Here is a 15,000-nt window from a genome sequence, read left to right on the forward strand (position 1 = left end):
TTTTTGTTGTGGCTGCAGAGTTAGTAGATCCATCTCTGCTCTATCGCCATGTAAAGTCGCACCTGTGTTCATTGTCCCCTGGGAACGGTGGGAGGGGTCAAAGGAGTCAGCCCTTCTTTCATTGGCTCCATCTGTGCCAAGGTCCATCTCATGAATAAGTATGGCCCTTGTTGGAAGACGTCTGTAACTTTTGGAAGACAAGAGGAAAGGATTGAGATCAACCAAGAGCCGAGAGGAGAAAGGAGATGGCGTGGTTAGTTTTTGGAAGACTTGTGTCACCCTAACGCTGAGCCCAGTGGGTGCTGGGACAGTCTGGACATTGCTGGGAATGGTCATAACTGACTGACAGACCAGTCCCTCTAGGATTTCGCAGGGATGTTTTGTGATATTTTTGCAGGGGGAAATGTTTTATTTTGCAAGTCATATTTTTGTACTGCGTATGAGTCTGTTTTATGCGATAATACAATGATTTGACTCTTTTATGAGGAAATGGTGATGTGATGCAGGGAATTCCTGATTTTGCTAAAACATTTGCCATGGCGGAATCCGGGAGGGACTGACAGACAGGTGCTGGCTTTCAGAGGACAGATCTATCTGGCCCTTTGCATGTTTCCACACACTGTTTTGCTCTGACTACATTTACAGTTTAGTGTTAAACCTCTTGCACCCTGTGTAACTCAATCACACTGCAGGATCCAGTGAGTGCATCATTTGGCATTCTGTGGGAATGATGAACCAGTGTCCTTACCACTTCACCCCACCACAAAACTTTTGTTCACCGACAAAACCACACTGAAGGGAGGATTGGTCTGAGGAAAGCAAAAACCTCCCTCCCTTCAGTCTCAATCAGAAAAACATGACAAAGCAGAACAAAAGAAAACACAACAAGAAACATTTATCACATTCATTCTTCAAGATATTTTCTGAAAATATATCAACACAAGACCTCACATTTCACAGATATGTTTCTTTTACACAGACATATTTATATAATAACATTTATATGAAACAATGAGCCAGGAGAGCAACATTCAAGGGGTAAGTTTGTTCTAAATCTAATTTGTGTACAGTAGACTGACAGCCCCTATACCTTAAACATCCCTGTTTAATCACAATGGTTACTGTAAGCCAGACTTTGGTCTTGGCAGTACCGTCAAGTCCTTCAGAAGAACCCTATAAGCGTTCATTATTATTATTATAACGTTTAGCCACTCTTTTTTTCTTTGTAGTATGAGAGTGGTGTTCCCGGTTTTGACTCCAGTTTTGATTAGAACCTAAGACCAAGATCCTTCAAACAAATAGAGTGCACTCTAGTGGAGTTCTATAGCAGTGAACTTTGAATAAATTCCCTGGTTTTCCCAACCAGAAACTTGGACGAAAGTGCAACCGTAGGCGCCACTGTCTCAGAAAAGGACGGTGAAGTACAGAAAAACCAGGCAGCTCAATGCATGGCCAGATCACACTGGCCAGTGGTAATGGTCCAGTTCTATTGGGCTGTTGGTCTCTAAAGTGTACCATAAGATGGGAGAATATCTCCCCCACAGCTGTTGTGAGTGAGGCCACTTTGTCCAGTTTACAGGTTGGAATCGGACACCACTGCTCTGAGTTCATTATCAACAAACTTGGTTTGCTCCCCCCTCTGCACCTAAGGGAAATGATTGCTCTCAACGCTAAACTATTGCTCTCCAGCTTGGCTTTTATTGAGTCTATTGATCGTCACTCTCATGCCCTCTTTTTCTATCTTTTCCTCTCTCTTTCTCTCCCTTTTCTCTCTCGCACACACATACACACATACAGGTAGGTCATTACACTCACTCAGTCACTCTTACACACACCTACATGTACAAACACACACACACACATAGTGTGCTACAGGGAAGGGTACTGGGCAGTAGACACATAGAACACTAGTTGGGGAGATTGAGCAGGAAATGAAGCGTGACTTCCAGGCACATATGAGAGGGCATGTGTGAACCACATTGTCAATGTCACTACCCCTCACTCCATGGGACCTGCTCTGTCTTAGGCACACACCTCACCAAATATTGATCTGCCTTTCATTCGCCGGGTTGGTTTTAGGGACCACTTGATGGTGGGCGGCAGTCAGCGATTCTACATGTTTGCACTCTGTTTGCAAATTACAGCCGGCAGTCTGTTCAGAGGTGTTAAGTACTCTAAGCTGGCGAACGCTACCGGTGTTTTTATTTTTGCCTCAACCAGGTAAAGATCCCTCTGGCATACTCTCAATATCAGGATCTAAGAGCCCGCCTCACATAATATTTCAGAACTATTTAACTTTCTCTGCTTCACATCCAATTTCAGAACTAGTGAACTTTCTCCGTCTCACATTCTATATCACAACTAGTGAACTTTCACCGTCTCACATTCTATATCAGAACTAGTGAACTTTCTCCGTCTCACATTCTATATCACAACTAGTGAACTTTCACCGTCTCACATTCTATATCAGAACTAGTGAACTTTCTCCGTCTCACATTCTATATCAGAACTAGTGAACTTTCTCCGTCTCACATTCTATATCAGAACTAGTGAACTTTCTCCGTCTCACATTCTATCTCAGAACTAGTGAACTTTCTCCGTCTCACATTCTATCTCAGAACTAGTGAACTTTCTCCGTCTCACATTCTATCTCAGAACTAGTGAACTTTCTCCGTCTCACATTCTATATCAGAACTAGTGAACTTTGTTTGTCTCACATTCTATATCAGAACTATTGAACTTTGTTTGTTTCACATTCTATCTCAGAACTATTGAACTTTGTTTGTTTCACATTCTATCTCAGAACTTTGAACTTTCTCTGTCTCACATTCTATCTCAGAACTTTGAACTTTCTCCGTCTCACATTCTATCTCAGAACTTTGAACTTCCTTCGTCTCACATCAGTGACATGGCAGGAGATGTTTTGAAACAATTACTGCTTCGCATACAAGCCAGTGAATTATATGCGTTACAGCTGGATGAGTCAACAGACGTGGCGGGCCTGGCACAGCTCCTTGTATATATCCATTACATTTATGGGGGGGTCAATTAAACATCCTCTTCTGCAAACCACTGGAAACCAGGACAACAGGAAAGGATATTTTGTAAGTACTGGACAGCTTTCTGACATCAAATGGACATTGGTGATCAAGATGTGTTGTATCTGTACTGATGGCGCAAAAGCCATGACAGGAAGACATAGTGGAGTGGTAACTGCATGCAAGCAGTTGCTCCCGACTCCACTTGAGTATACTGCAGCATCCAGCGAGAGGCTCCTGCTGCCACGGGAATGCCTGACAGCTTGAAAGACGTTTTGAACACTACAGTGAAAATGGTTAACTTTGTTAAGGTCCCTGAACTCTTGTGTATTTTCTGCACCATGCAATGATCTAGGAAGCGACCATGTAATGCTTTTACAGCATACAGAAGTACACTGGTTTATTAAGGCACAAAGGATTGCCACGTTTTTTTAAAAGCTTAAAGTTTTCTATGATGACCGTAATTTTCACTTGTCTGACCTCGTGCATGATGACGAGTTTCTCACACAACTATCCTGTCTGGGTGATGTTTTTTCTCGCCTGAATGATCTGAATCTAGGATTACAGGGACTCTCCACAACTATATTCATTGTGCAGGACAAAATTGAGACTATGATTAAGAAGTTGGAGCTCTTCTCTGTCTGCATTAACAAGGACAACACACGTCTTTCCATCATTGTATGATTTGTTGTGTGCAATTGAACTCAAGCTTACGAACAATGTCAAATGTGATATAGCAAAGCACCTGAGTGAGTTGGGTGAGCAATTACACAAGTACTTTCCTGAAACGGACGACACAAACAACTAGATTCGTTATCCTTTTCATGCCCTGCTTCCAGTCCACTTACCGATATCTGAACAAGAGAGCCTCACTGAAATTGCAACAAGCGAAAATTGAATTTAATCAGAAGCCACTGCCAGATTTCTGGATTGGGCTGCGCTCAGAGTATCCTGCTGTGGCACATCGCGCTGTTAAGACACTGACGCCCTTTGCAAGCAGGTGCCTATGTGAGAGTGGATTCTCAGCCCTCACTAGCATGAAAACTAAACTAAATACAGGCAGAGTGTGGAAAATGATTTAAGACGGAGTCTCTCTCCAATACAAGACGACATTGTAGAGTTATGTGCGTCCTTTCTCATTAACCTGTGGTGAGTTATTCACAATTATAGATGAACACATAAGGTTTTATGTAAGATGGTTAAATAAAGAGCAAAATTATTGATTATTATTATATTATTATTTGTACCCTGGTCCTATAAGAGCTCTTTGTCACTTCCCACAAGCGGGTTTGTGACAAAAACTCACACTCATTCTTATGTTTAATAAATGTATCGTATAGTTTGTGTGTTTCAGGCTTACAATGATGGCAAAAAAACAATTTGAGAGTGCGCTGACCCTGGTGCTAGAGGGGTTACACAGCTGGAGGTTGAATGTTTGAAGGGATACAGGACTATACGGGGCAGCAGGGCAGCCTAGTGGTTAGAGCGTTGGACTAGTAACCAGAAGGTTGCAAGTTCAAATTCCCGAGCTGACAAGGTACAAATCTCTCGTTCTGCCCCTGAATAGGCAGTTAACCCACTGTTCATAGGCCGTCATTGAAAATAAGAATTTGTTTTAACTGACTTGCCTAGTAAAACATTTATTTTTTAAAGGTTTGGGATCCACTGCTCTAGACCATCTTAGACATATTCTCGTCCTTAATGACATGCAGAAAACATCCGTCTCACAGTCTGTACATTCTGGAACATTTGTATCTATTCTCCCTCTCTGTGTGCATTCTTCTGTAATGTTGGTCAACATATTTACAGGCAGTCCACTGCGACTGGCTTTGTCTAAGCAGAATTCTCCAAGAGACCGTGGTATAAGTCTCCACATTGGCTGGATATTAAAGGAGGTCAGTGCAGTGCTGCTCTGTAATATACAATGGCATAATAGCTCACTCTAACAGCATAGTCGCCATGGCAGGAACATGCTACGCCGCTATGTATTTTACTGTACATATCCCCATGCCTAGAAAAGCAACCTTCTGTACACTGGGCTGTTCCTGTATATGTTGTGCTGTGCTGTTGTCCACAATTTGTTTGAGATTTTATTGCCCGTTGATACCTGCAGCACTCTCAGGCCAATAACAATACCGTGACAGTGCTGTGTTTGAAAGGTGGCCATTTGCCCCACAAATGTCACCTCCCCAGAGAAGGACATCACAAAGAGAGCCCTCCCAGTGCCCTATGTCCAGGGTGAAGGACATTTCAGAAGTCACCTCCCACTTAACACGCACACACACGCACACAAACCCACACATGCACACACAGGCTTACACACACAATGCACTCCCAAAATAAACTCACATATTCCCACAAACATCGCTACACTGGGGGAAGAACACAATCACAAACAGCCACGCACACAAAGAAATCCATATTTGCGAGTGGATTCCTCTGTGGTGATTTGATAAGTCTGGTGAGTGGATAAGGAGTGGGACGTCTGTAGAATAGTAAGTAGGTGCTCTAGCTCAGAGCCTCCTCAGGCTTTGATGTCAGCTTTAAACTCGGCTTTATGTCGACAACAGTTGCCAAGCAAAGGATACACTCAACAATCACTGGCATTACCTTTCAGGTGACAGAGAATCTAATCAATTTAACACAGTAGCATTCCTTTAAGTTCAATCCTTAAGAGGTCTCTGAAATACTGTATTTTGGTGCATCATGGTCAACAAAAAAGAGCACCACAAGCTGAGTTAGGGAGGCTGGCAAATAGGGTGATTGTTAAGCAGACACATTCATAACCACTCACTCAGTAACTATCTCACACACTTGCAAAAAAAGCTGACTTTCTCTTTTAACACAGCCCAGCTCTTAAAGAGACTCAAAACTGTACAAATATTGCAGAGACTAGTTACAACATTTTACATAAATGTAGGTGAATAATTCAAGCAATGATGGCTGTATTCCATAAAACCCCTGGAAAGAACCTTCAAAGAGTTACATCATAATAACATAGCCTCATTTTGGACCCAGAGGGTATTTAGCTCCATCACTCTCTCACATGCTCAGAGTCAGCCTGCTGAGCACAAACTGAAACCATCTCTGTCAGGCTACTGTTATGTGGGCCAGACATGGCAGTCATGTACAAGTCGGGTGCTTTCATGGCTCCAGAAGGGAAAATGGCTATTCACTTCAGATAATGGAATACCCTGAAATTTCTGTCTGTGAGATTATTGCAAAGTTACACAGTAGTTGAATCATCATTATCACCATAATCACCGTAACCATTGTAATTATTATTATCATCATCATCCTCATGATTTATTATCATAAACTTCTTCAGTTCCCTCCACTATTACCTTCCTCATTGTGATTGATCGTTAGAGAAAGGAACTTTGAAAGAGGGAGATAGAAAAGGTCATCTTGTAGCCTGTAGATATAACTCTGATCCCAAAAGGGCTTGCTTGACTTGTCTCTTTCAACAGATGATTTGGCTTTTTTGAAATTGAAATAGATCCCCCCCCCCGATGTTGTCCAATAAAACATAATTTTGATGTCCCGCCTCCAGCTGTGAGGTGTGTGATTTGCAGGTGGGCAGATGGTGGAGGCCAGGCATAGTCACACTTTCACTCATTGCCATTCATTAGAAGAGTGGACTCGAGAGTAGTAATTATGATGACAGGAAGTGATTATTGTTACACACCTCTCTCTCTCTCTCTCTCTCTCTCTCTCTCTCTCTCTCTCTCTCTCTCTCTCTCTCTCTCTCTCTCTCTCTCTCTCTCTCTCTCTCTCTCTCTCTCTCTCTCTCTCTCTCTCTCTCTCTCTCTCTCCCTCTCTCACATACACACAGACACAATCACACATTCGCACATCAAAATACAACAATTAGAAATTAAAGCGTGTGCGCGAGTGGAGGTGATTTCTAGAAACTAGAACAGGTGATGGGAAGGCAGTAGATGAATGACAGAGAGATTATACAGGCTGTGCCTTTGGTAGTGAGTGTGCTAGAGGAGAAGGGGTAAAGGTGATTGACAGGGAGGAAAGGTGGTGGTGCTGACTTGGGCCCTAGTCTATCTTCCTCTCTTTTGGCAGGTGAGAGGAATTCCTCCGAGACCCAGACCTGATGGGCTGTTGACCCCTGACACTTCATCATGGTGCAGCCCAGTGCACTTCTGGGGAAAGGGGACCATTCCTCCAGCCAGCCCAAGTGCATGATGGGCGATTAAGTCCCTATTTAGTTCTCAGTGTCACTGCTGCCCCTGCCCCACCATCGGTCCCCTGTGCTACGAGGCATCAGCCTTGGGGGCTTTTTTTCTTTCCTGCAGTTCTTGATGGAGAAAGTTCTTTCCTGCAGTTCTTGATGGAGAAAGTTCTTTCCTGCAGTTCTTCTGACGTCTTCACTGTATTCTGGGCAGGGCCTTCTTTCTCTTTCTCTTTCTCTTTCTCTTTCTCTTTCTCTTTCTCTTTCTCTTTCTCTTTCTCTTTCTCTTTCTCTTTCTCTTTCTCTTTCTCTTTCTCTTTCTGTTCGTTGACTAGCTCGTGTAGCGATGGCTCCTTATACATGGCAACTGTGGGGCAGATAAGGGAAACAGTTGAAGTGTCCCAATGGTGAACATAAGCATCTATAATAACTTTACACGTTTCTGATATATCCCTGTTTAGTAAAAAAAAATCAGCACAGCATGGACAGGAGGGCACGTGACCAACCTTCTATAACTTTAGGCAGGAAGTGTGCAGCACCTTTGGTCTTCTTCACCCGGTTGCCCTTCATGACTTGTCCGTCGCGGTTGATACCGATATACCAGGAGCGGCCCGACTGGCTCTGTCTGTAGAGCATGGAGGAGTACGTCACGTAGTAGTTCTCAAACACACTCTCCTTGAACTTACACTCGGGGGTGAAGTGTTCCTAAAGAGGGAGACAGAGACACAGAGAGAGAGAGAGAGAGAGAGAGAGAGAGAGAGAGAGAGAGAGAGAGAGAGAGAGAGAGAGAGAGAGAGAGAGAGAGAGAGAGAGAGAGACAGAGAGAGAGAGAGAGAGAGAGAGAGAGAGAGAGAGAGAGAGAGAGAGAGACAGAGAGAGACAGAGAGAGAGAGAGAGAGAGAGACAGAGAGAGAGAGAGAGAGAGAGAGAGAGAGAGAGAGAGAGAGAGAGAGAGAGAGAGAGAGAGAGAGAGAGAGAGAGAGACAGAGAGAGAGAGAGAGAGACAGAGAGAGAGAGAGAGAGAGAGAGAGAGAGAGAGAGAGAGAGAGAGAGAGAGAGAGAGAGAGAGAGAGAGAGAGAGAGAGAGAGAGAGAGAGAGAGAGAGAGACAGAGAGAGAGACAGAGACAGAGAGAGAGAGAGAGAGAGAGAGAGAGAGAGAGAGAGAGAGAGAGACAGAGAGAGAGAGAGAGACAGAGACAGAGAGAGAGAGAGAGAGAGAGAGAGAGAGAGAGAGAGAGAGAGAGAGAGAGACAGAGACAGAGAGAGAGAGACTGTCACATTAACAAACAATCAAGCTAACTAAAACAAACGTCATGGGAGGAACTGCTATACACATTCAGGCAACACTGAAACACAAACATACATTCATACAAATGTATTGTACGCAATACTGTACGCAAGCACGCACAAGCTCAGTGGAAAACAGATGAATTATGAAAGTTGTGTCTAAAGGGAATCGAAGGGAAAGCTAGCATTCTATGTGTATTCATGTTTCTCTGAAAGCGAGAACATCCTGGTCTTTGGGGAGAAGGGTGTGGAGTGATTTCACTCGTAGTGAGGCATTAAATTATAGCATCAGTGGTACAAACTTAACACAAACTAAGGTACAGAGGAAGAGACAAACCACTGGGAAATCCACCTACAAATACAAACACATAGTATGCAAATGAACAAATATACACATATTAACTTACTTTGGAAGTACATGAAAGTTCAGAGGCAGAACAAATGGTTCAAATGGAAGTCCCTTTCAACCTTCAAATTAAAAGATTCAATCCAGATCATTCACACTGTCCTACTAGGTGACAGTGAACACACAGCAGCACCCACGGCTTCCAAAGTTAATTCTTTCAAACAGTTGGAACCCAGTTATTGGCTGTTAGCACATATCCCCAGTACCCACACCAGTGCTTAACCCTCCTACCTCTAGCACTAACATAAGGACCATTAAACCCCGCAGAATGTTTCCTGGTGATTGTAACCACTAGCGACAGGTATACATCTCTCTTAGTCACCGTCAGGGTCCTTCCCCTGTCAGAGAGCAAACCCAATCTGCACGATTGATTTAGTGAGAGCAGCAGGGCAGAAACAGCTGACTGGATACTTTCTCTGAGACTTAGGGAGATTGGTGGAGATGGAGGACTCGTCAGGGATGAAGGAGAGGAGCTCCATGGTCACACATTCACAGATCATCACCTCTCACCTTCAAGGTGCTGTGGCATGCATGTCTGGGAAAGCCAATCACGTGCTGTATCTACGAGTGGTACCATAACCTTGCCCGCCCGCCCGCCCTCACCCCTATTCTCTGTCATACCCCTGGTACCACCCCAGCCCCACCCCTATTCTCTATCGTACCCCCGGTACCACCTCAGCCCCACCCCTCTTCTCTATCGTACCCCCGGTACCACCTCAGCCCCACCCCTATTCTCCATTGTACCCCAGGTACCACCTCAGCCCCACCCCTATTCTCTATCGTACCCCCGGTACCACCTCAGCCCCACCCCTATTCTCTATCGTACCCCGGTACCACCTCAGCCCCACCCCTATTCTCCATTGTACCCCGGTACCACCTCAGCCCCACCCCTATTCTCTATCGTACCCCGGTACCACCTCAGCCCCACCCCTATTCTCTATCGTACCCCGGTACCACCTCAGCCCCACCCCTATTCTCTATCGTACCACCTCAGCCCCACCCCTATTCTCTATCGTACCCCGGTACCACCTTTTCTGTCGTATCCCCGATACCACCCCAGCCCCAACCCTGCTCTCTATCGTACCTCCAGACCACCCCAGCCCCACCGCTGCTCTCTATAGTACCTCCAGACCACCCCAGCACCACCCCTGCTCTCTATCATACCTCCAGACCACCCCAGCCCCACCCCTGCTCTCTATCGTACCTCCAGACCACCCCAGCCCCACCCCTGCTCTCTATAGTACCTCCAGACCACCCCAGCCCCACCCCTGCTCTCTATCGTACCTCCAGACCACCCCAGCCCACCCCTGCTCTCTATCGTACCTCCAGACCACCCCAGCCCCACCCCTGCTCTCTATCGTACCTCCAGACCACCCCAGCCCCACCCCTGCTCTCTATCGTACCTCCAGACCACCCCAGCCCCACCCCTGCTCTCTATCATACCTCCAGACCACCCCAGCCCCACCCCTGCTCTCTATCGTACCTCCAGACCACCCCAGCCCCACCCCTGCTCTCTATCGTACCTCCAGACCACCCCAGCCCCACCCCTGCTCTCTATCGTACCTCCAGACCACCCCAGCCCCACCCCTGTTCTCTATCGTACCTCGGTACCATCCCTGCCGTGCTTACCCATAGGTACATTCCACCTGTACATCACAGAGTTATTTATAGATCTTCTGACAAGTCTGATATCTTCAGCTGCACTCACACGCACCAGAGGAGATCAATAGATGATCTGCTTCATTCATTATTAATCAGGCTGAATAGAGGCCTGCTCCCCTGGACCTGCAGGGTCATTTTCAATGAGTCTCCAATCACCATAACCCAGGACCCCACCACTGACCTATGTGTCCCCATAACCCAAAACGAAACGTCTGATCATCACCAGGCATTATAACCCATCACTAAGACCTAGATTACCTTCAATTCTGAAATGACCCTCATGGTAACAACCTTCGTTCTCGGAAATGATACCATCAGAAAAACCCACAAGGCGACTTCTGAACATTACCATGTTGATAATCCTTGATGAATTCTGTGGAATGATCCTTATGATAACCCACTTCCTCATCATGACATCTGTCTAACAGCATTTTGTAGCCAGGCGTCTCCTGAGGATTCCTGGCAAGATGTCAGCAGAGAGGAATTACCCTGATCATAACCGACTTCTAAACCCCTGAACTAATCATCCTGATAACCCCCAACTCAGCTACCATGGCTGCTACAGTATATCTAACTCACACAGCCGAGTTTCTGTAATTACCATACCTTTAATCCACGACTCAGCCTCAAGGTAACCCACTATCTATCTTTGCAGGATGGTAGAGGACTCCCCATGACGTGCCCTTCAAACCTCCACTGATTTAGCCTCTACCTTTGAGCCCACCTTAAGAACCAGTTGAGTAAATATGTGTGTGGAACCTGACAGGGAGGGTCACCCTTTTTTAAGTGCAGAAGAGGGACATTTTCATTTAAAGATGAGTGCTTGGACAAAAGTATGAAATGGAATAAAAATCTCATCCTTCACTGGTGACTTATTGACTGACTCAGGCGGGTTCCTTCCCCTGCATCTCCAGCCAGAATGAATTCTAATGAAATCCTGCGAGAGAGGTAATATCCAGCGTCCGTGCAGAGAATCCTGAGGATGGGTAGAACCTCTTTATCATGCAAAGCAGTATCCCTACCTTCCCCTCCCTCACTCTCCTCCTCTACCTCCTTCTCCCTCAGCCAGCCCTTGTGTCTGATTACATCTACCTACCTGCTCCAGGACGCTGAACTCCTAACACCACCTAATGCTACGCTGCTCTGCTCTGTTCTCCTGGAACAATAATCACGCCAAGGACTCAGACCAGGGGCTAGCACACCAGGCAGCTACAAGCTACACCTAACAGCGTTTACACAACCTTTCAGATCAATTGGTGTAACTGGTACCTCTTCTCCAGCCATGCAGTTGGGTCCATTCATACATGTTCATAGTGTGGGAGTTCTGTCCCACTTTTAATTTGAGGCCTATTTTAACACTGAAAAAGCTGTTTCTAAATGAAGTTAAAACATCAATGTGACATTATTACATACAAAGATATACGATGACATTTAAAATGATAAATGTAATAAAACAACATACTTTTCTATGGAGTTTTTATGACATGCGCCCCATTAAAAGATCGGAAGCCGCCCGGTAGCCTTCACATGTGTAGCTTGTTGTTTATGTTTGCCAATCAAAGAGTCAAGACAGGCACTGTTATACTGTATGGGATGACACAAAGTTAGCTAGTCTTGGCTGTAGCCAAGTTGCCTTGGCTACTGCATCTCTCCCTCTGTCTGCTCCTCCCATCTCACACACACCGGCCCCTCCGCTGCTGCAGCAATAGAGCGCTAGCCTCTCTCTCTTGCACAGCAGTGCTCACGTTAAAACAGTACCTAAAAAAACATATGTATTTTGAATATCTAGATATCCATCAAAAATTCATGATACTGTTCGAATAGTGAAATTTTTCAAATGCCCGTTCCCTAGCTAAAAATGGAGGTACTGTTTCCTTGGCGTAGTCCTCTGTATTGCCACCAGGGGTTGTAGTGACACATTAGGCAGTCTTGCCTGTGTCTGTTGATCACCCCCAGCAGTCCCTTGGTAAACTAGGGCCTTTTACCTTTCGCTGTCTCCTCCATCCTCTGTGACCCGGAAACCGATAATTGGTCGAGTGGTCGAGGAGAGTGTCAATTCGTTAGTAGGTGAACGGAAGAGTGTCCTACTCGATAGCCGTCTTTCATCCTGGATCTGGTATCTTACCTATGTCTTTCATCCTGGATCTGGTATCTTACCTATGTCTTTCATCCTGGATCTGGTATCTTACCTATGTCTTTCATCCTGGATAGTCATGTGTATCTTACCTATGTCTTTCATCCTGGATCTGGTATCTTACCTATGTCTTTCATCCTGGATAGTCATGTGTATCTTACCTATGTCTTTCATCCTGGATAGTCATGTGTATCTTACCTATGTCTTTCATCCTGGATAGTCATGTGTATCTTACCTATGTCTTTCATCCTGGATAGTCATGTGTATCTTACCTATGTCTTTCATCCTGGATAGTCATGTGTATCTTACCTATGTCTTTCATCCTGGATAGTCATGTGTATCTTACCTATGTCTTTCATCCTGGATAGTCATGTGTATCTTACCTATGTCTTTCATCCTGGATCTGGTATCTTACCTATGTCTTTCATCCTGGATCTGGTATCTTACCTATGTCTTTCATCCTGGATAGTCATGTGTATCTTACCTATGTCTTTCATCCTGGATAGTCATGTGTATCTTACCTATGTCTTTCATCCTGGATAGTCATGTGTATCTTACCTATGTCTTTCATCCTGGATAGTCATGTGTATCTTACCTATGTCTTTCATCCTGGATAGTCTTACCTGTCTTTCATCCTGGATATCTTACCTATGTCTTTCATCCTGGATAGTCATGTGTATCTTACCTATGTCTTTCATCCTGGATAGTCATGTGTATCTTACCTATGTCTTTCATCCTGGATCTGGTATCTTACCTATGTCTTTCATCCTGGATAGTCATGTGTATCTTACCTATGTCTTTCATCCTGGATAGTCATGTGTATCTTACCTATGTCTTTCATCCTGGATCTGGTATCTTACCTATGTCTTTCATCCTGGATCTGGTATCCTGGATACCTATGTCTTTCATCCTGGATAGTCATGTGTATCTTACCTATGTCTTTCATCCTGGATAGTCATGTCTTTCATCCTGGATATCTTACCCTATGTCTTTCATCCTGGATCTGGTATCTTACCTATGTCTTTCATCCTGGATAGTCTCATGTGTATCTTACCTATGTCTTTCATCCTGGATAGTCATGTCATGTATCTTACCTATGTCTTTCATCCTGGATAGTCATGTCTTTCATCCTGTATCTTACCTATGTCTTTCATCCTGGATAGTCATGTGTATCTTACCTATGTCTTTCATCCTGGATAGTCATGTGTATCTTACCTATGTCTTTCATCCTGGATCTGGTATCTTACCTATGTCTTTCATCCTGGATAGTCATGTGTATCTTACCTATGTCTTTCATCCTGGATCTGGTATCTTACCTATGTCTTTCATCCTGGATCTGGTATCTTACCTATGTCTTTCATCCTGGATCTGGTATCTTACCTATGTCTTTCATCCTGGATCTGTGTATCTTACCTATGTCTTTCATCCTGGATAGTCATGTGTATCTTACCTATGTCTTTCATCCTGGATAGTCATGTGTATCTTACCTATGTCTTTCATCCTGGATAGTCATGTGTATCTTACCTATGTCTTTCATCCTGGATCTGGTATCTTACCTATGTCTTTCATCCTGGATCTGGTATCTTACCTATGTCTTTCATCCTGGATAGTCATGTGTATCTTACCTATGTCTTTCGCGGAAGAGTTTTTAAAACCAGCTTTTGTTTTGTCAGAGGAGAAAAGCATGCATACTTTTAAAAACAATATGCTACTAGAAAATGTTTTTACACAACTAATTAATGAGCTTTTATCACTTTACACATGTATTTTGGGCTACACCAATGTAAACTTAAATTACCTGATTTCATACAAGCACATTTTCGTCCACATTCTCTCTCCTCGCCGGCTCTCCCCGATTACCTTTGACATTTTTCAAAAATGGGAAAGAGAGGACGGAGTAGAGAGGACACAGGAGTTGAGGAAATCCAATTAAGAAAAGGCCTAGGATATGCTGTGAAATCTGCCTATCTGCAGTAATCCCGCCATGTTTCCATGCTGCTGCATTAACGCTGCAGCAGCAACCCCCTTCAGATCGTAACTTTCACTGACTCTCCTGATGGGTCTTTCCTCTGGCTGTGTGTGTGTGTGTGTGTGTGTGTGTGTGTGTGTGTGTGTGTGTGTGTGTGTGTGTGTGTGTGTGTGTGTGTGTGTGTGTGTGTGTGTGTGTGTGTGTGTGTGTGTGTGTGTGTGTGTGTGTGTGTGTGTGTGTGTGTGTGAGAGAGAGAGAGTATGGGTGCGCGAGTGTGTGTGTTTCGAAGTGTGCAGAGGCGGGGGACACCTGCACAT

General features: G+C 44.6%; 1 protein-coding gene across 1 annotated transcript in view; it reads right to left on the bottom strand.

Moving 5' to 3' along the window:
- Positions 1–6,934: 6,934 nt before the first annotated feature.
- The window catches only part of LOC124006861 (fibroblast growth factor 13-like), a 30,522-nt gene continuing 22,456 nt past the window's right edge, over positions 6,935–15,000 (bottom strand). The window contains exons 4-5 of the mRNA XM_046317053.1: positions 7,731–7,929; positions 6,935–7,591 (exon numbers count right to left, since the gene is read on the bottom strand). Coding sequence (XP_046173009.1) covers positions 7,317–7,591; positions 7,731–7,929 — 474 coding nt within the window. The 3' untranslated portion in view covers positions 6,935–7,316. The remainder of the gene's footprint in view (positions 7,592–7,730; positions 7,930–15,000) is intronic.

This window comes from Oncorhynchus gorbuscha, linkage group LG20 (genome assembly GCF_021184085.1).
Source record: "Oncorhynchus gorbuscha isolate QuinsamMale2020 ecotype Even-year linkage group LG20, OgorEven_v1.0, whole genome shotgun sequence".
Classification (NCBI taxonomy): domain Eukaryota; kingdom Metazoa; phylum Chordata; class Actinopteri; order Salmoniformes; family Salmonidae; genus Oncorhynchus; species Oncorhynchus gorbuscha.